Raw genomic sequence first — 19941 nt, 5'->3', positions numbered from 1 at the left:
ATTTTGTATAGTTATTTGTCCCTATGAATCCTATAAACTTAATTATGCTTGACGAAAAAAAATATTTATAAGATTTTTTGTCTGTCCAATTTCTGTTTATGATTTACGTGATCTTCCACAGAATGATTAACCTAAAAATAATAACAACTTGCAAATAATAAAGGATGAAAAATGTCTTGACTCTTTGTCTTTTTTCATATTCATAGTCAAAAAAAGCAGCGGCATCCATCTAACACATGTTACCCACCATTACTAAGTAAGATAATACTTGAAAACACGCTAGTGATGGTTCAAATGACACTGTTGTGTGAAAAGTATACATTTAAAGAGCCCCATATACTCCTTTTCAGCATCATATTTGTAGTCCTGGGGTCTCCTAGAATAGGTTTACAGGCTTTGATATTCAAATTATGTTTCTCATACTGCCCATTGCTGAAGTGTAAAACTGTACTTGTAAAAACAAACCGCGACTATGTCCACAAGCTTCTCATAACATTGAAACAAACAATACATTTATAATAATTAGGGCTGTCAATCGATTAAATTTTTTTATCTAATTAATTACATACTCTGTGATTAATTAATCAAAATTAATCGCATACATAATTAACGGTGCCTGAACCGCCTGATGCCTGAAAGAAAAGAAAAGCGGGTTTGTGTTTCCTGTAACGTCTGTTTCAGAGCAGCAGAGAGAAGCGCAGACATCAGTGGCACCAGATTTTCGTCTGTATGCAAACGTCAATATGGAATGGATTAATCTGCGTTCATTTTTTAACGCATAATTTTTTCTCAGATTAATTAATCGAAATTAACGCGTTATTTTGACAGCCCTAATAATAATTTATAATAAATAATAATTGTAGATGTAATCTTAGCCCCCTGCCCCTCACTTAGCTACGTCCCTGCATCAAACGTGCAGAGCGGCATTCACACAGTCTGGCTGTGGTGGTCCTGCATCCCGGCAAAGACTGGAGCAACTGAGCTGCCCCCGAGGCTCTGAAGGTGAAGTCAGTATCCTCAGGTGAAGTTGAAACACACGTTTAACTTAAAGTTACATTTGTAATGAATGTAATGTATGCTAAAGGCGGTTCAGCAACAGCAATAACAGCGAGTATATTACATTAGCCAAAAGTGAAATCGCTCCCTCGTGATTTAAGAGCCTTCTGCCCTTTGTTAGTTTGGATTTTAGTAAAGACAAGAACAGCTTAACGGAAAAAAATGAAAACCTGGCTTGTTTGAATTCATAACGTTTACAGAGGGTCGCCGTTTCGGTGCTTGCTCATTTTTATTTGATTAGTTAAGCAGCATAATCCACTTACTCTCACACAAATTAAACCAGGTGACATCCTTTACTGTCAAACTGGGAAAACAACAAATATAATGGGATTAAGTAGGCTAGTCTAAACATAAATATTGTGTATGTGATAAATCTTTTCAGATTTTATATTTGTTATAGGCTAGGCCTACGTATTAGCTACAGAGCCCTACAGTGTAATGTAATATAACGTTAACCAGCGCTTTTCACATCTTGATTTTTACAGGCTAGAGTAGCTGGAGAGATTAGCTGGAAACTTAAAGTGAAAAGGAAAGCTAAAAGTGGGGATAATGCCAGTTTTTTGCAAAGAAAATTCAGAGAAGTACACAGGATGAAGAGAAGGCGGGAAATGTAGAAGGAGAAGGCAGTAAACTGGAGAGACCATGAGGGTCAGAGCAGAAGAAGGCCACAGAAGGAGATGGAGAAATAAGTGAAGGAGAAGAGGAAAAGGAAGAATTGACTGTGAGGGATGAAGAGAAGTCTGCAGATTCAGAGAGAGGGACAGAGGCAAGGAGTGATCAGGATGAGACAGATGAAGATGACCTGGAGGAAAAGGATAGGCCTGCTATTCCCACTGGACCACATGCTATGTTTTTATTCTTCTTCCACATAAATTGCATTACAGTAGCATAACATGTCATGTCACTCAGTAAAATGACATGTTTTCAGTTTTTGGCTATTTATACTCTGTTGTATAGGGTATGTAAATATGTACATACAGTATATAAATAGATATAATATAATATAATCATAATTACTGATAGAATAAGACACATTCTATTCTATTTTCTTACTTTATCAGTAATTATGATCAAACAAAAGGTCAAACAAATGATAGAATTATGTTATGCGGTTTTACAGTTTTTCCTCTATTTGCCACACAAGCCATTTACATATGGGGGTTTCCGTGTACCGTCTTCCAATGCCAGCCTGCCAAGACCTTTCACCACCCCTTTGCCACCCCATGTAAACTTTTCTAGATCCGCCACTGTGCGTACACTAATGCATCAATGATTATAATCCCATAATATAATATATATTATTCTAAAATGGGCCATTCTGTATTACGAGTACTTTTACCTTTAGTACTTGAAGCATGTTTTGATCTTAATACTTACTGTACTTTTACTCAAGTAAAATCTTTGAATGCAGGACTTTTACTTGTAACAGAGGATTTTCTAGACTGTGGTTTTGCTACTTTTACTTCAGTAAAGAGTTTTTTTCACCACTGGATGTGTGTCAGTGCAATCACAGTGAAGTGAACGTTCACCCAGCACAATGAAGATAACACCCAGAGGTTACAACATACAGTAGAAGCCCCCAGTTGGTGTTTCTAAGGAGATTAATTGACGACAGCTTGTCAGTGGAGCGGGTTGTTGCATAATTATGCGGTAATAACGATAATGCAGTAGGCAAACCCAGCCCCTGACTGTTGTCCTCGGCATCATTCTCATTTATTCTACCTAATTGAGTTATCTACAGGAAAAAAACACTACAGATTAGACTTTTCAGATGTCAAGCAATTCTCTTGAAATAAGGACCAAATTAGCTGCATGCATCAATCCTGAGCAGATTGTTGTCATTATTATCAAAATAAAACTTCCATCAGACCCTTTATGACGTGAACATCAAAGTCCCCAGACACTGCTGGAGATATGGAGTTGTCATCTGGTGGAAAGAGTTATTTTGACCTCACTTCCTAAACCGCTGCAGGCCAACATGAGCAACTGCCAACACGATTGGAGTTTCAAGGAACATTGTGCAATAAATAATTTACAATAAATAATATTTATTGTATTATATATTATTGTATTATTGTATTGTATTATAGTTTATTAGTGTTGAATAATGATTTGTCGTCATAGATGATGTCCCAGATTAAAACCACACTGGCCAGAGATTTACGTAAAATGGCTAAAAATGTTATGTTTTATATTTATCTCTGTTATGAAATCACAACTTTCTGTTACTTTTACTCGTATAGCTGACATAAACATACAACATTTATGCTACATTTGAAAAGATGTAATTCCAAGAAGCAAAGACGTACAAAAAGAAAAATGTTGCAGCCATCCCCAGTTTCCCCTAAATCCTTCTTGTGTACAGAACGCCTTTGCTGCTCAGTAAAGGGTGGAACAAAGAGTGTCTGCTCTCCAACCTGGAGCACATCATTTTGCTAAATCAACCCCAGTTCCTCTGAATCACCATCTTTTGAGGAATCCGATGGGGATTCCAACACCTCGTGACCGAGCTCAGGCCTCAAAAACAAAGTGAAATGTTAGTCTGCTGCCTCAGATCGACCACACATTCATTTTCTTTATTACTGATCTTGACTGTCAGATGTGAAGCCGATTATATAACCCTGGACCCACAAGACTGCACACACGCACGCACGCACGCGCACACACACACACACACACACACACACGTTGAAAATTCACAGCTGCTCTTCCAAACAATGAATTGAACTTGAGAAATTACACCATTTGTATATGTACATATTTGTTTTGAAGAAACAGTATTTTTACAGGATTAGTGGTTCAGTGTAATCTGGATTAAAGTGGAGCTGTGCGTCACTGCCCCTTAGAAATCACTGTTTTAATTAATTAAACCGGTCACTTTGACCACTATAGGGTTGACAATATTGTGAGCACTTCACACTATTCACTCCCTGACTTGCACTAACAGACACACAAATACACATAGAACATCTTGTGCTGAGCAGCAAAAAAGTCCGCCCAAACAAGTGGAATGCTGCTCACTATTTTCTTTTTGATTAGATGTTTTTTCACCCTACAACCAATCATCTTTTGAGGACATAGATGAGGATGTGCAGTTTTCCTACAATGTTGCTGATTCACTGCAACCAAAGGTCACATATCAGTGTTTATGCAAGGATGGTATGTTCACATGCAATTCTCCTCTTTTGTCAATTATAAAACTCCCCAGTCAGTATTGGCAGCAGCGGCACTATGCTTTGATTAAATGAATGGATTTCACACATGGGGATGATGTGTCTTTTAATCCATTCAGCTACTGTACATGGATTATCCTATTATTCAACTTTTCTTATTTTTCAAATGCAGTTTATATGTAATTATGTATTGCAACATAAAGTACAACTGAGGCTGATGGAAAGTTTTGCATGTATTTGGTCATAATCCAAAATATTAGAAACATTTAAATTAGGGGGAGGGGAATATGAATGTGTTTACTAAACATCATGGTATAGGTATTTCAGTCTGGACCAAAGTAGAGGACAGACCGACATTGCCGTCTCTAAAAATCTTGATCCAAGATACAAACTTTTCAAGAACTCAGTCCATTATCTTCTTTCCTTCCCTCTTTCCTTCTTTCCTTCTCTCTTGTGTCATTCCTTTTATTACCGTCGCTTTTCAACTCTTTTAAAAGCATGAAATATTCTCCAAACTGCAGATTTCATCCGACAGAAAACCTCAACGCTGCTCTTCTTCACAGTGAAAACATTTACTCTGCTCTACATCTGTTTACTTTTATTGAAGTAGGACTTTTATCTCTATTTAAGTGTTATGCCACTATGGTTTATTTAAGGAAGGGATATCAGTATGTCTCCCACCACAGCACACTACAGCTGGAATGCAAACCATGTGAATTTTGATAGGCTGATAATCAAGGAATTTTCCTTTTAAACCTTTACAGTCTTACTGTCCTGCTTTCTCTCTCATATACTGCAGCAGGCAACTTGTTGCTATTTTGTGAATGTTCGGCCAATCTATACTTTCCATCCATTTACAGATTTCAGTCTGTTACAAAATAACTTCATATTGTAATCATTCTGGTCCACCAGGTTATTTTTGGCTGCATTTAGCTGCAGTGGCTTAGGATTTTGTTTAGCTGTTAGAAATTAATATGTTGGCAACTGCACACGATTACATGGTGATCTTGACTCTTCTGAGCTACTTTCAAACCAGATCAGAGCAGAATCACTGGGAAAACAGCAAAAAATGTTGATCCCTAACCCTAACACAGCCAATCCAGTTATGAGGACAATGCTGACTCCACCCACAACAGCAGTCAAGCGGACACTGAACTGAAATGGGTTGTTGTCCCCGGAAACAAAAAAAGTGTGTTTACAGCAGTCTCTTGGGGTGAACCAGAAGCCAACGCAGAGTTCCGGCCTTCGTGACTCTGCTTAAGCTTTCCAGTTACAGTATGTTCACTGAGGGAAATACATGTGATTATCAAAGCTGCTCTCACTGAGGTGACATAACATTTCATCTAAAAATAAATCTGAAAAATGTTGAGCCCCTTTTTTGGTTACATTCCTAACATTTATTCCCTGGATTTAAGCTGTCTACGTCAAAGCTCCAGAAGGGAAACGAATAGCTGGATTTCTCTGATTTGTTTCAAAGACGCTGGGAATGAATGGTGTCTTTGGTGGTTTAAAGCTAAATTGATTGCATTCAACTCAGAACCCCTGAACCACTTCAGCAAGATTCATACCTCTATGCAGTCTGACATAAACCACGTGATGTTTTCCAAGTTCCAAAAAAAACCATGTGTGTTCTGTCTACATATGTGGAAAGGCCATAGAAAAAATACTGAAAGAGTATTATAGAGCACAAAACAGCCATTAGAATCCTGTTCTAATGGCGGTTTTGTTTTCTAAAAATTGGAATATGCAATGGCCAGGCATTTCACACAGGCCAAACATGACCCACCAGGCTATCTACGTTTCATTGGCCATGAAAAAGAAGTCTCATCAGAAGAGACAATATCCCAAAATATCTCCCAACAGGATTAAAAGACAGCTTTACTTAAAGCCAGTCTTGGTAAATGATACGGTGGTCTTCTTGAACATAGTGGTATTCTGTCTCTTTTATCCCACAGAGGATACAACATCATGACCAGAACTTTGTAAGCAGGGTGTAAACTGGGACTTTCATTTGTTTTGTCTCAGTCTGCTTTTATATTGTTGTTTGGACGTTTTTTTGTTTAGGAATGTCGTTTTCTGTTGTTTTTAATCACATGGTTTTATTTTGTGGGTATTTTTTTCCTGTATGATTAGCGTTGGGTGTATAACTGTAGCATGGGAGTAGCAATGTATTCATCAATAAAAACATGTAAATGACACATGTTTTTATTGATGAATACATTGAATCTTTGAACCTTTGTGGTTGTATCCTTCTATTCCTGATCTCTGTACAAGGTTGTCCATTGTTACACTTACTAGGCCTGTGTACACCTGTGTTGAATTACTCATCCTATTGATTGTCTTGCACTGTGGTCTCCAACCTGGTGGTCGGGACCCCCCAAGGGGTCCCTAAAAAATCTGAAGGGTCCCCGGATGATTAAAGGGAGAAAAAAGAGACAAGTATATACATGTTACACAAAATGATGTGCAATTTAATTAATTGTTTAAACTTTAACTAGTTGTGCCCAAAAACCCTTAAATGAAACAATCTGAGAAAACAGAATCAGTTTTCAGTTGAACTGGTCACAATTATTGTCATGACGGTCATAAGTACTGTATACACCACAAAATGTGAAGGATCCACAAGAAAAAAAGGTTGGGAACGGCTCGTTTGCATATAAATGACTTGCTGTTAAAGACTACTCATGCTGAGAGGAAGGCCTCTGGTTGAAACAAGTCAGCAATTATATTTCAAGTGAAAAAGTATAGAGATATGAGGACATCTACTGGCTGAACGAGGACACATGACACCCAAAGAAAAAACTAACAGGGAAATAATTTTTGACCGTTAATTAAAGTAACATGACTGAAACCTACGCTGTCAACACACAAATATCTGATTAATGAATCAGTGAAAACAGCATTTCATTCACAAGTATGCTGACTCTCTCCACTTTGATTACATTCATAAAATCAATCATCATCATTTGGCAGCGAATCTGCTGATTTTACTCTAAAGACGTAGAATAAGATATTTAGAGGGAATCTTGTATAATAGGGTCCACTTTTAAGGTTACAAGGGTTCCTTGACCAATCAATTCTTCCTCCGCTAGATGTCAATACTGCTCTGTCTCATGTTTCAGATCTGATCATCAATCTGTATCCGACTGCAAATGCTGACAAGCTATTTAGTCATTTAATTGACAATTAGTCATTATTTATTTATTCTGAAAACATATAGAAGCAGCTGAAACAACAAAAGACAGACACAAAAAAAGCTTCCCATGGAGTGAGATCTTTAAACAGTTTCCAAACCAATTTTCCTGTTTTAAAATGGTATTTTTAACTGGTGTCACTATCATGAAAAACAGCTCACTCTAATACGATGATTAATTCAAGAAGATTCTCTAAAGACGTTGATTTGCATTTGAAATCAAATTATTGATCCCCATTAGTAGATTGCTTTGACTGAGTACAGTAAATGTTGGTGATAGCTTTTCTGCACCGGAAGATGGCGCTGTTACGCTGCATTTAAACCCCCAGTTCAGTCTCGTGTCGGTTAAAAAGCTAAACAAATATGATCTCTTGAAGTTTCCTTCATAGGCCTATATGATAGTAGTATTTCCAGATGTAATTGACACGATGTATCTAGCGCAAAGCGTCGCAAAAGAACACATTTTGAAAGAAAAGTAACAGAATGGAACAAAGAACAAAGGGATATATAGCTATATTGAAATGCAGATGATAAGGATGAAATCCTGTCAGTTGTGCGTAAACTTTTCTTTTCTCAGATCATTGAATACTGATCATGAAAATTTGGCTCTGATGGCTCACAACCGAGTGATAAGATGTTTCTTTTTTAACCACAATTATGCTCTCTCTCTCTCTCTCTCTCTCTCTCTCTCTCTCTCTCTCTCTCTCTCACACACACACACACACACACACACACACACAGAGGTGAGAGCGCAAGATCAGCCTTGTCGGATCAGGCTTATCACTTTCCTTTTAGTGGCAACTTTTGTGGAGCTGTCCACTGGAGTGTGGTGCTGAATCAGTTTTTTTCTTATCGAGTAACGCGGAAATCTGTGCGTATTTGTTTCTCCTTGTAGCAGTATTGCTGCTGAGCTCAAGTTAAAATACTACAGGCTTTCTTGTCGTTGTTTTTATGTTATTGAGCGGAATTGCCAGAGTTTTAGCGATTCCTACTTTTAGACTTAAATGATCAAATTGCACATTATTGTAATTTAAAATTGAGAAAGTTAAATATAACATAAACTGGAGCAACTATCCTCGGCCCTTTGTAGAAGCAACTGAATGGACAGCAGTGCGCACTCTGGATTTTGTATTTAATTAGCATAAAAGATCTTCTGGAGAGCAGCAGGACTGTGCGTCACAGCCATTGGCGAAGATGGGAGGGGGAGGGGGGCACCTATTGGAGTCCACAAACTGCAGTGTGTATTTCTTCCACGGCCGACAAAACCAGTTCGGTTGATGTGAAATGATGACTTAGCTCACAGCGTTACCTCTGACTGAAGACAGCTGGGAGCCGAAAGGATGCTGCAGACGGACCTAAAAAAGCGAGTGCGCTGATGGAGTTGGTACTGTGAGCTGGAGGTAAATTCCCAACCTGTAAGTGCTGCCCGGGACAAGCGCGTCACCTGAATGACGGGATATGAGACAATGAAGCAACTAGGGATGACGGCGATAAAACGAGTCCAAGTCACAGGAGTGGAAAAGCGCGTGCGATGACGGACGGCGCAAGGGACAGAGAAGAGGTAAAGCAGAGGGAAGTTATCTAGCTCATTAGTAGGGCTCCAGATGCTGGAAAAGAAAACTAAATAAAAGACAGACCAGATGTGCCAAGTGTGCGTAATTCTATAAGCAAATCAACTGGGGGAAGCCGATTTTCATTCTCAAAAGACAAGACTTGAGCCAGAAATGGAAAACATCATGGAGCCGGAGGTGACCACAGAGGGACAAGCCACTACTTTGGCACAATCTGCCGCCTCCAAACTGTCCCAGATAGGCGAAAGAACTAAACAACTGGGCTACATCCAAGACCCAGTTCGGCAGAAACAGGTTATTCTAGTAATAGTCTGTGTAGCACTTTTGTTAGACAACATGCTTTACATGGTAATTGTGCCAATTATACCCGATTACCTTGAAGAGCTACAGAAAGCAGCGGATAAAGCCGAAGCCGTTGTACTGCAGACCAACTTCACTAACAGCACCATCCACAAAGCAACCAAGGGGAACTTCGACCTACAGATTGGTGTTCTTTTTGCCTCCAAGGCCATCCTGCAGCTCCTGGTGAACCCACTAAGTGGCACGTTTATAGACAGAGTGGGGTATGATATTCCACTCTTCATCGGTCTCAATGTCATGTTTCTCTCCACCCTTACTTTTGCCTTCGCTGAAAACTACGCAACTCTGTTCCTGGCGCGTAGCATCCAGGGCCTCGGCTCGGCTTTCGCGGACACTGCTGGGATCGCTCTGATCGCAGACAGGTACACAGAGGAGAAAGAGAGGAGCAAAGCGCTGGGTATTGCCTTGGCTTTCATCTCTTTCGGAAGTCTTGTGGCGCCCCCCTTTGGAGGGGTCCTCTATCAGTTCGCAGGGAAGCGGGTGCCCTTCCTGATTCTGGCCTGTGTCTGCCTCATTGATGGTGTATTGTGCCTGACTGTGCTGAAACCCTTCTCTAACCGAGAGAGAGAAAACATGCCAGTAGGCACCCCCATATATAAACTGATGATTGATCCTTATATAGCTGTAGTGGCTGGTGCTCTGACAATTTGTAACATCCCTCTCGCCTTCCTTGAGCCCACTATCGCCAACTGGATGGAGGAAAACATGCATGCCAACCAGTGGGAGATCGGCATGACATGGTTCCCTGCCTTCTTCCCTCATGTTTTAGGTGTATATCTCACTGTCAAATTAGCAGCCAAGTACCCTCATCTCCAGTGGTTTTACGGGGCTATAGGTATGGTGTTCATAGGCGCAAGCTCCTGCACAGTGCCAGCCTGTAAAAACTTTGGACAGCTCATGATCCCGCTGTGCGGAATCTGTTTTGGCATCGCCTTTGTGGACACGGCGCTCCTGCCAACACTGGGTTTCCTGGTGGATGTGCGACATGTGTCAGTGTATGGCAGTGTGTACGCCATCGCAGACATCTCTTACTGCGTGGCCTATGCCCTGGGGCCCGTGGTGGCTGGACAGATAGTGCACGACCTGGGCTTTGTTCAGCTCAACTTAGGCATGGGCCTCGCCAATGTACTTTACGCACCAGCGCTCCTTCTGCTGAAGAACGTGACAAAGATGAAGCCTTCTTTCTCCGAGCGAAATATGCTCCTGGAGGATGGCCCAACAGGACTGTATGATACAATTAAGATGGAGCAACGAGAGAAGAAGAGAAAGGGTTTATGTACAACGATCGACGAGAATGGCGTTGAAACCTTTCCGCAACGGTCGTATTCAGAGGAGGAATCCTCAGGAGGAGAGTATGCATAAAATACCTTCAACTGAGTGTAAAACTATCAAAGTGCCCATGTAGAGTTGTGTGCATCCCGTCCGATCCAATCAATTGCATAACACGATTAGGATTGTGTAACACATACATTAATTTACTGCTCCTGGTGACAATTCCTCCGGATATTGTCAACTAAATAGCTTCAGGCTTTTGCAGTAGAAAGGCGCTCGCTGGCGTTTGTTCATCTTAAAGTGAGAGTATTGTGAAAGATTTGTTCAGATAAATGTCTATTCATTAACAGTATTTATCACTGTATCAGAAACTGACTCATATTCAGGGATTGTGTAAATGTATTTTAACAAAAGAACAATTGTAATGTATGCGTCTTTCAATGTAATCTGTATTCATTTTGCCAGAGTTGTGCTGCTAAACTTAATATGCAATACTGTGTGTCACAAGACGATTTTAGAAAGATACAAAAGATGTAAATGTTCTGAAATCTGTGTCTTCTTGTCTAATTATTTTGTTTATTTTGGATGATGTACTTCTGGAATGCATAGCCTCATTGTGTGATCTGCGACTGTACATACATGTATATTCATGTACATAATTAAATCAATATTATGTGAATGGTATAGTGTTTATTTAATTATTATTTTTTACTTAGATCATTTTTTTGCGGTATAAGACAATTATTTTCCTCCTGGATTTAACAATGATCATGAAAATGAAAACTTTTAATATGATGGTTATATTCATAAAGCTCACACGTTTTTCACGCACACACATTCTTGGATTTTTGCATTGAACACGCATTCATTTAACAATCAAATAATAAACGTATTAAGGCCTACACTTGGGTATTGTGTGATCCTTATTATTATACAAAACAGCCGAAAGTGAATACCTAAGTCCATTTTATAAAAGGTAACTTACTGCATTATTAAAATAATAGTTTGCGAGCAAAATATAGGCCTGAGGGTGAGGGTAATATTGTGTGTAAAATCGATGTCAGAGCAAAGATGTCAAAGCATCTGTGCTTGTCCAAAATGCAAATCTTTGTATATAGGCCTAATATTAAATACATAATGCCAATTAAATCAGTCAGATGCAGTGAGGTGGAAGCAATGTTTGCGTCCAAACTGCTCGACTGAAAGTGTTGAAATTTCAGAAAGCCAAAGGAGGAAGTCCGAAATACATCCTAATTGCCTTTCGGTGCCGGGCATCTGAGGCGTTCAGTCGGTGTCTAAATAAGGTTGTGTGAAGATGTGAAGTGCCAAATAAACTTCTCGGCGAATAGCAGGACTTCTGGGAGGAGCCTGGCAGCCAGGAGTTACCCTCCCAGCATCTCTCCTGAGCCAGCGATGGAGTTGCGCTCTTGCCATGGTGGGGACTGAAAGAGGATCAACATGATAAAATATTCAAAGTAGTGAAAATTAAAAGAAATTCCGCCAGAAATGGATTTGTGGATTTTGCATAAACCCTAAAACTCCTTGCTTGAGCCACAGGACGCGTGGGATTGTTTTTCTGGTGAGTAAAACATTTCATTTGTATGGTTTATTTCAGTTAGGTAAATGTTTTAGTGTTAGGCTATTTATGACAGCTTGTTAACATCACATGTACAAGTTTACGTAACCATTTTGAAAAATATGTAAACATATTCCAAAGTGCGCATTCTTGTATTTCTTCTGTCATGTATTTATTGAGTAGAACTGTGCATTTGTATTAAATATTCCCACAGTAGTGCAACGCTTAAAGACATCTAGTTAGACCGTCACAATGACTGTTTAACACTTGCCGATCCTTGATATTGATATCATTTTATTTTTGGACAGAGTCTGTCTTAAAGGCTGCCCCTCTGCTCCGCCAACATGCCAGTTCTGGACCAGGAGCCCTCCAAAGATTTAGGGGGGGGAGATGTAAATATATATTTGACTTATATCTACTGTCATTTTTTTACTGGAATATGCATGAGAGAAATTCTTTTACCATAAATTGGGAACTTTAAAAATCTAGTTAAATTAAAACATATTAATATGATTAAGACATACAAGTGCCTTTAGGAATACATGTATGATATTGTATGAGAATAAATAATATGCTTTGACATTTCAATTAACTTTTTTACACTTACTTATTCTGAGTCAAGTGAAGTGAATCATTTACAATTTGGGGAGGCAGTTGTTCTCAACAAGTAAAACTAAAAACTGAATTATTTATTTAAAGTATTTTCTTGATAAATTGATATAATTGAACCAACCACATGAACACACATTTTGAGTTTACATGCCCCACACTGTCTTAGGGTCTTCCTAAGCTGCCGCTCCCTGTCCTGAAAGACACACTGGACATGTACCTGAGGTGTATGAAGCATCTGCTCACAGAGGAACAGTTCAACAAGACCCAAAATGTAGTGAAGCAGTTTGGAGCCCCTGGAGGAGTGGGGGAGCTACTACAGAGCAAACTCGTGGAGAGGAGGGAAAACAAGGCAAACTGGGTAAATACACTTATCTGGTCAAAAACATACAACAATGATATGTGCAAGACATTTCAAATCCCAACAATTCAAATGTTGATTTTAAAGTTCAGACTTCAGAATAAATAACACTGTGGTAAGAACACACAGTTTTAAAGGGCCAACCAGTAATGTATCCCTCTATGTCCAACTGGAGGTGTATGACTACTGGCTGAATGACATGTACCTAAACAACAGACTGGCTCTGCCCGTCAACTCCAGTCCTGTGATGGTCTTCCCACAGCAGAACTTCAGGGCTCCCATCGACTCTTTAAGGTATGAGACGCTGTACAACCGAGACAAATAAGTCATGAGAGAAACCTCAGGCAGGACAGAGAAGTATACTGTCACCCAGTAGTGTCCCTTGTCCGCCATCCTTTACCACAGATACTGTAAACTAACAAGCTGTAATTCCAATGCATTGCAAAACTAAAAAAGTTACCACTTGACAGGCATTTTTTTTTATTATTACAGCACAAAGACTTGAGAAATGACAGTGAACTGTATAGATTACTCAGAGACCGGCTTTGATCAATTATAGCAAACACTTCCATGCTACACATTGACAGATAGGGTCATTACCCAGAACACCTTGAGGGCTAAGAGGCCAGGCTACAACTGGTGGCAAGGTTAACAGACAATGGAGGCTGTGGTGTGGTTAACATGGTATTGATCTGGGACTGGCTCCTTAACCAGATGATTTACATGTAGCATTTATACTGTTAAATGGAATACAGCTACAAAAGAACGAGGCTAAATGCAAGGAATTATTAGGAGTGATCAAGTACAACATGTGTGTGTTTTAGGAAGTATTTCACAATGTAAAGTCGTTCTTTCCTAGGTTTGCTGCACACTTAATTTCTGGAGTTTTGGAGTACAAGACTCTTCTTGATTCGTAAGTTAATATATGACAGCATGAATGCACTTGAGATAATCATCTGAACCACAGGTTATCATGTGTAAATAAAATGCCTGACAAAGTGTTTGTGTGCAGACGGGCCCTGCCTGTGGACTACGCTCGGGGCCAGCTGGCTGGAACCCCTCTGTGTATGGAGCAGTACTATCGCATCTTCACTTCCTACCGCCTGCCGGGGCCTGAGAGGGACACACTGGTGGCCCAGGAGAGTAGCGTTATGCCAGAACCCGAACACATCATTGTGGCTTGTAAAAACCAGGTCAGTGAAGAAAAACAAATCCAAAGTCATAGACTAGTTTGACAAAGTTCCGATTACTAGCTTTTTCAGGTGCTTTCAACTACATCACACGGTCATCAGCGGCGCATGGTGTTTGTCTAGTTGTCATGGAGATGGTTCAGTTGAGATGTGAGCTCAGCACTTTCAGGACCTCTCATCTGTTGGCTTGACAATTCATTCTTGACTTTGGAAACAGTAGTTTTACAAAGAAATCCCAACTCAAGGTAAGAAGGTCAATAATTAATTGAATTCAGAACAAATAACCTCACAGGTAACAATATGTGTACAGTGACAGTTTCACTTACTTAGAGAAAATTAGACTATACATTGTCTCTTCTACAGCAGAAGATATGGATCATCACTCACTTGTATCGGATGGTACTGTAAACAGGCTCTGTGGGCACTATGATAACTCCAATGAGTGATTAACAACCACTGACAAGTGCTCTCTGTTAAGTTAATTATCTAGAAAATGTGACATTTACACATCTTATATAAGAAGAATCAAAGGTACTCAAATAATTATATAAAACAATTAAAGATGCTCACAATTTGCTATATTATGTCCTTCAATAAGACCAGTAATGGACCAGTATTGTCACTCAAAACCAGAGAAACATAAAATCTGGTTTTACTAACAACTGAGTCACTCTGTGTGTTTCAAATCTAAGCAATTACTTTAGTGAGTATAATGTTATCATTACTGATAGAAATGATGGTCAAGAGTATATGGTCAAGTTGTAATAAAATGGAATTATCCTTCAAGTCTGTGTTGCCTTCACCATGCACATCCTACCAGATGTTCCCATGTGTCCATGTCTTTAGGAAGCAATTGTGCCCTGCTGTATAGATTCCCTGCGTATATTAAAATAAGACCTTAGGGACGAGTCAGTACATTGAAACAGCTTATGTCCAATTTGAACCTCTGTCCAGTTCTTTGTGCTGGATGTGGTGATCAACTTCCGCCGACTGAATGAAAGAGACCTGCTGGCTCAGGTGGAGAAGATCGCCAGGATGGCTGACAGCGAAGAAGAGCGTGTCCCACCTATTGGTCTCCTCACTTCAGATGGACGGACAGAGTGGGCCGAGTCTCGCAGTGTGCTCATGAAAGGTATGAGACTGAGGCAGATCTCAGTGTTTCCATGTGTATTTGCCCACCAAATTGACTTTTCCCTCATATATTATGCTCTAGAGTCTACTAACAGGGACTCCCTGGACATGATCGAGCGTTGTCTGTGTCTGGTCTGTCTGGATGATGCCAGTGGGCCCGAGCTAAGTGACTCTGCACGTGCGATGTTGATGCTGCACGGTGGAGGAGTGGCCAAGAATGGGGGCAACCGCTGGTACGACAAGCCCATGCAGGTTAGTAATCACAGTTAGCTAGTAAGGCTAAGAAGAAAGAGGAATCGAAGAATCAATGAATCTGGGTAGGGAAAGTGAGAGAGCAGCGCTTGTCCCTCCCTCATTACCAACACTGAGGTGCCCTTGAATAAGGCCCTTAACCCCAACCGAGTGGAGCTGCTCAGTGGCCAGCAGATCAGACTATGGTTGTACTGGGCAGCTTCCAGGTATGAATGTGTAACTGTGTGAATGTGACAGGTCGTCATTGCAAATGAGAAATTGTTCTCAATCAACTTACCTGGATAAATAAAGGTTTAAAAAAAAAAAGAAGAAAAAAAAGTGAGGTTTAAAGAAATGTAGATGATTAAGGAATGCTATATCCTTAATTACTGAGGACATGACATAACTCAACACATTCATGTTCCTCTCTCACAGTACCAGTGGATGCAATTAGCCAATCCCATACCAAATTAAGAATTTACATTTAGAGAAATGGAAAGTGGAGGTCCCCATTGGATTACAAGCCGTCAGCTTTATGTCATTAGCATGAACTTTGATGGAGATGTTTTGATGAAGAATTCATTTTAAAATTATTTCTTCACTGTGGAGTGTAATATGTGACTGAAATGTATATGAAGGAGCATGTAGATTCAGCATGCACAAGTACGACAATAAATATGAAATTAATTCTAGATAATCTAGCATTGCAGTTTTGTTCAACTCAAGAAAATCCCACTGACAATAGCACGGCTGTGTCAGTTTGTTGTAGGAGCTGGCGGCTGCTGTGGAGTCGTGTGTGAACACTCACCATTTGAGGGAATTGTCCTTGTGCAGTGCACAGAGTTTCTTCTCAAATACATGTAAGAATGAAATGCAAAATATGTTTGTGATATTATTTGGCATACGCTTAGAAAATCCAAATAAGACAATCTTAAAAAACATGCCAAATGATCTAATATCCCCATGTGACATCAGGATCGGCAGCCCATCAAAGCTGGTTAGGGCTGCAAGTGTGAGTGAGCTGCCTGCACCACGCAAGCTCCGCTGGAAATGTACTCCAGAGATTCATAAACTCCTCGCCTCTTCCGCTGACAAACTACAGAGGTTTGGGTTTACTCTGGTTTCTGTCGAAGCAAATACATGAATACATGCTTTCAGCTCACAGCAGGATTTATGCTTATTTGCTCAGGCAGGTGGAAAATCTAGACATGAATGTCCACAAATTCTACAATTACGGGAAAGAGTTCATCAAAAAGCAGAAAATGAGTCCCGATGCCTACATCCAGGTTGCTCTTCAGTTAGCCTACTACCGGTAAGAAAAAGATGATTACAACAGGACTTTTTCTCATAGGATAACCCGGGGCACCAAGCTACAAGGCTCTCTCTTTGTGTGTTACTCTAGATGTCACAGCAGACTGGTGTCGACCTATGAGAGTGCTTCTATACGGCGCTTTCAGAAGGGCAGAGTGGACAACATCCGCTCAGCCACACCAGAAGCCCTGGCCTTCGTCAAAGCAATGACGGATGGGGAACTGAGCACAAGTGTAATATGTTACAATCATACTGTCCAATTTAAATGAATGCTGCTGCAGAGTAAAAACTCAGTTTAAATCATGAAATGAGATTGTCAGTTTTCTTCTCTTTTTGTGTCTTTTTAGAGTGTCATTCAATTTTTTACTTTAGTCTGTGTTGTTGCACTCCACCATGATAACTATGCTTACTGTAAATTCAATAGTCAAGTAATTGATTCTCAGTTGTTTACATCTCCAGGAGACAGAAAAGATGGAGATGTTACGAAGTGCCATAAACGTGCAGACAAAGTATACTATTCTGGTGACTATTCTCTAATCTCATCCAGAGTTCTATTACAATGTTGACTTTGCATATCAAAAAAAATACTATAACATATATATTCATTCTCCTTTTCAGGCTATTACAGGGATGGCAATAGACAATCACTTACTAGGACTACGTGAAATTGCACATGAACTGCAGATGGAGAAGCCAGAAATATTCAAAGACGAAGCCCATCGCATCAGTAATCATTTCATTCTCTCTACAAGTCAGGTATTGTCATTTGATTTTAAAACAATAAAGTGAAGCTATTTTTAATCAAAAATGCATTAAAGGGGCACTCCACCAATTTCACACATGAAGTTCAGTTTACTCATCACCATGAGCACTGCTAAGCCTGTGAAAACAGTTGTTTCATGTCCTCTGTGGCTGTCTAAAGTCATCGATGCCATCAGGGTTTTCTTGGCTTGTGCTTGAGATGTGACATTTTTAGCAGAAATTGAGCTACAAACTGGAGTGTGGTTTGAAAAAAGTTGCCATTTAGGAGCCAAGATGGTTAGAATGAAAGTAGGGCTGCAACTAATAATTACTGTCATTATCAATCTGCAGATTACTTTCTTGAATAATCGATTAATCGATAAAAAAAATATTTTTAATCACAATACAAGATGATGTCATCCAATGTATTGCTTTGTTAGACCAACAGTCCATAACTCAAAATATTCTGTAATTTCAGAACAATTCACAATTTTTTGCATTTTTGCTTAAAAAACTGATTTAAATAATAAATCAATTAACAAAATAGTTGTCAATTAATTGTATTTCGATAGACTAATCGATTAATCGTTGCAGCTCTAAATGAAAGACACTGCTGAGTTGCATCATTAGAAGTGTAGAATCCACTACACTATTCTACTAATATATATATATATATATATATATATATATATATATATATATATATATAGTATGTTCTTGTTTTTTGTTACTATTCTCAGTTGTATAGTAGAATAGTCGTATCTCAACCTTTCCACCTACAGCAGTATTTAGTACTGAAGGATTCACTCTTCCCTTAGGTTCCTACTACTGTTGAGATGTTCTGCTGCTATGGACCTGTGGTTCCAAACGGATATGGAGCATGCTACAACCCTCAGTCAGACCACATTATCTTCTGTGTGTCCAGTTTCCACGAGAGCCCAGAGACATGTTCAACAGAATTTGTCAAGTGTCTGGTACAGGCTCTACTGGACATGAGGGATCTGTGCAATAAATGTAACTCCGGCTCCAATCCGACCCAGCAAAGACAGGGTCAGACACTAGAGACGCACACGCAAACAGACACAAGCTGGCAAAGGAAAACACCGCAGAAACCAACTGAACTGACCAAGAATCAGCAAATGCTGCCACAAATTCTGCTAAAGACCCCTGACCAGACTAAAGTGGAGGCTCAAACCCAGACTTCATCACAAGGAGATGCACAAGGTTTGAAGAATGGAAGTAAATCATAGAAAACTGTTAGTGCCAGGGGAAAATGGTGTGAGTCAATCGCAAAATATACACTGTAACTGTGATACAAAATGTTACGTAAAGCTGTTTTTGTTGTTGTATACTGTAATGTAAAATGTGTTAAGTGCTGATAACGTATTTTACTCATTCTTAGAGAATATTAGAGGTGTTTGGATATTATAGAGGACGTTTACTGCTGTTGTCCCACAAAAAAAAATCCAATATATCGCACTAATTCAAATGTCTGTCAAAATGGCTTCTGTATACAGGTTAAAAAAAATGTATTGTTGTTTTGCACTAAATCGAGACGAATCAGCCAAATAATATAACATTATAAATAACATTTATTGTTTGGTGACGAGCAAAAGTAGTCCGTGAGTTATGATGAATGGCTGATTGTCTCACTATACTGTATGTCAACTTGCAAATCGCATGCTGCTATACTGTTAAAAAAAAGGCTGCTAGTGCTATCTAATGATTTTCTGAAGATCTAGGTACATTGTAGCTCTAGAATCTTCTATGCAATTTCTATTTGTGTTGTCTTCATAACTTGTGTCTATTGTACCAAAAAATGGTAATAAAGTGGTATTACTTAAATGTCTGTAAAAAAAAGAAATCATTTTATAAAAAATCATTAGACATTTAGTTCATACTGTACTGTATTCCATATACTGGAAATAGCAACTGACCAAGATTTTAAAGGGATACCGTTTAGCTTATTGAATATTAAGTGTGATCAAAATTGTGTATTTGTAAATACAAATTTCTTTATTTAGAATATATCAATTATTTATTTTTGTATGATAGCTATAACTTAATGTTACAAAGTGTAAATGTAAGTTTATGTAAGTATATAACCCTTATCAACCAGAGGTGATCACTGTGTTTATTACTGTCAAAATACTGGATTGTTTTATG

The 19941-nt window shown here is 39.2% G+C and overlaps 2 protein-coding genes across 2 annotated transcripts; both read left to right on the top strand.

Moving 5' to 3' along the window:
• Positions 1-9158: 9158 nt before the first annotated feature.
• slc18a3a (solute carrier family 18 member 3a) lies at positions 9159-10715 on the top strand. Its single transcript, XM_078273853.1, has one exon. The coding sequence runs from the start codon at positions 9159-9161 to the stop codon at positions 10713-10715; it is 1557 nt and encodes a 518-aa protein (XP_078129979.1).
• Positions 10716-12291: 1576 nt separating this feature from the next.
• On the top strand, positions 12292-19025 carry chata (choline O-acetyltransferase a). The gene is made up of 15 exons (XM_078273757.1): positions 12292-12305; positions 12524-12593; positions 12980-13171; positions 13347-13465; positions 14031-14084; positions 14184-14364; positions 15316-15493; positions 15575-15744; positions 16483-16583; positions 16699-16827; positions 16913-17035; positions 17126-17267; positions 17494-17556; positions 17653-17790; positions 18594-19025. Exons 1-15 carry the CDS (start codon positions 12292-12294, stop codon positions 19023-19025), a joined length of 2106 nt encoding a protein of 701 aa, XP_078129883.1.
• Positions 19026-19941: the final 916 nt, after the last annotated feature.

This window comes from Sander vitreus, chromosome 17 (assembly GCF_031162955.1).
Source record: "Sander vitreus isolate 19-12246 chromosome 17, sanVit1, whole genome shotgun sequence".
Classification (NCBI taxonomy): Eukaryota; Metazoa; Chordata; class Actinopteri; order Perciformes; family Percidae; genus Sander; species Sander vitreus.
The sequence above is the reverse complement of the archived record's forward strand: the minus strand, read 5'-3'. Positions and strand labels throughout refer to the sequence as shown.

Bases quoted from the DNA above. Each gene is read 5' to 3' on its own strand.
- slc18a3a (XM_078273853.1), top strand. From the start codon at position 9,159: ATGGAGCCGGAGGTGACCACAGAGGGACAAGCCACTACTTTGGCACAA.
- chata (XM_078273757.1), top strand. The intron at 13,466-14,030 runs GTATGAGACGCT...GTTCTTTCCTAG, and splicing joins GCTCCCATCGACTCTTTAAG to GTTTGCTGCACACTTAATTT. The intron at 17,036-17,125 runs GTAAGAAAAAGA...GTGTTACTCTAG, and splicing joins CTTCAGTTAGCCTACTACCG to ATGTCACAGCAGACTGGTGT.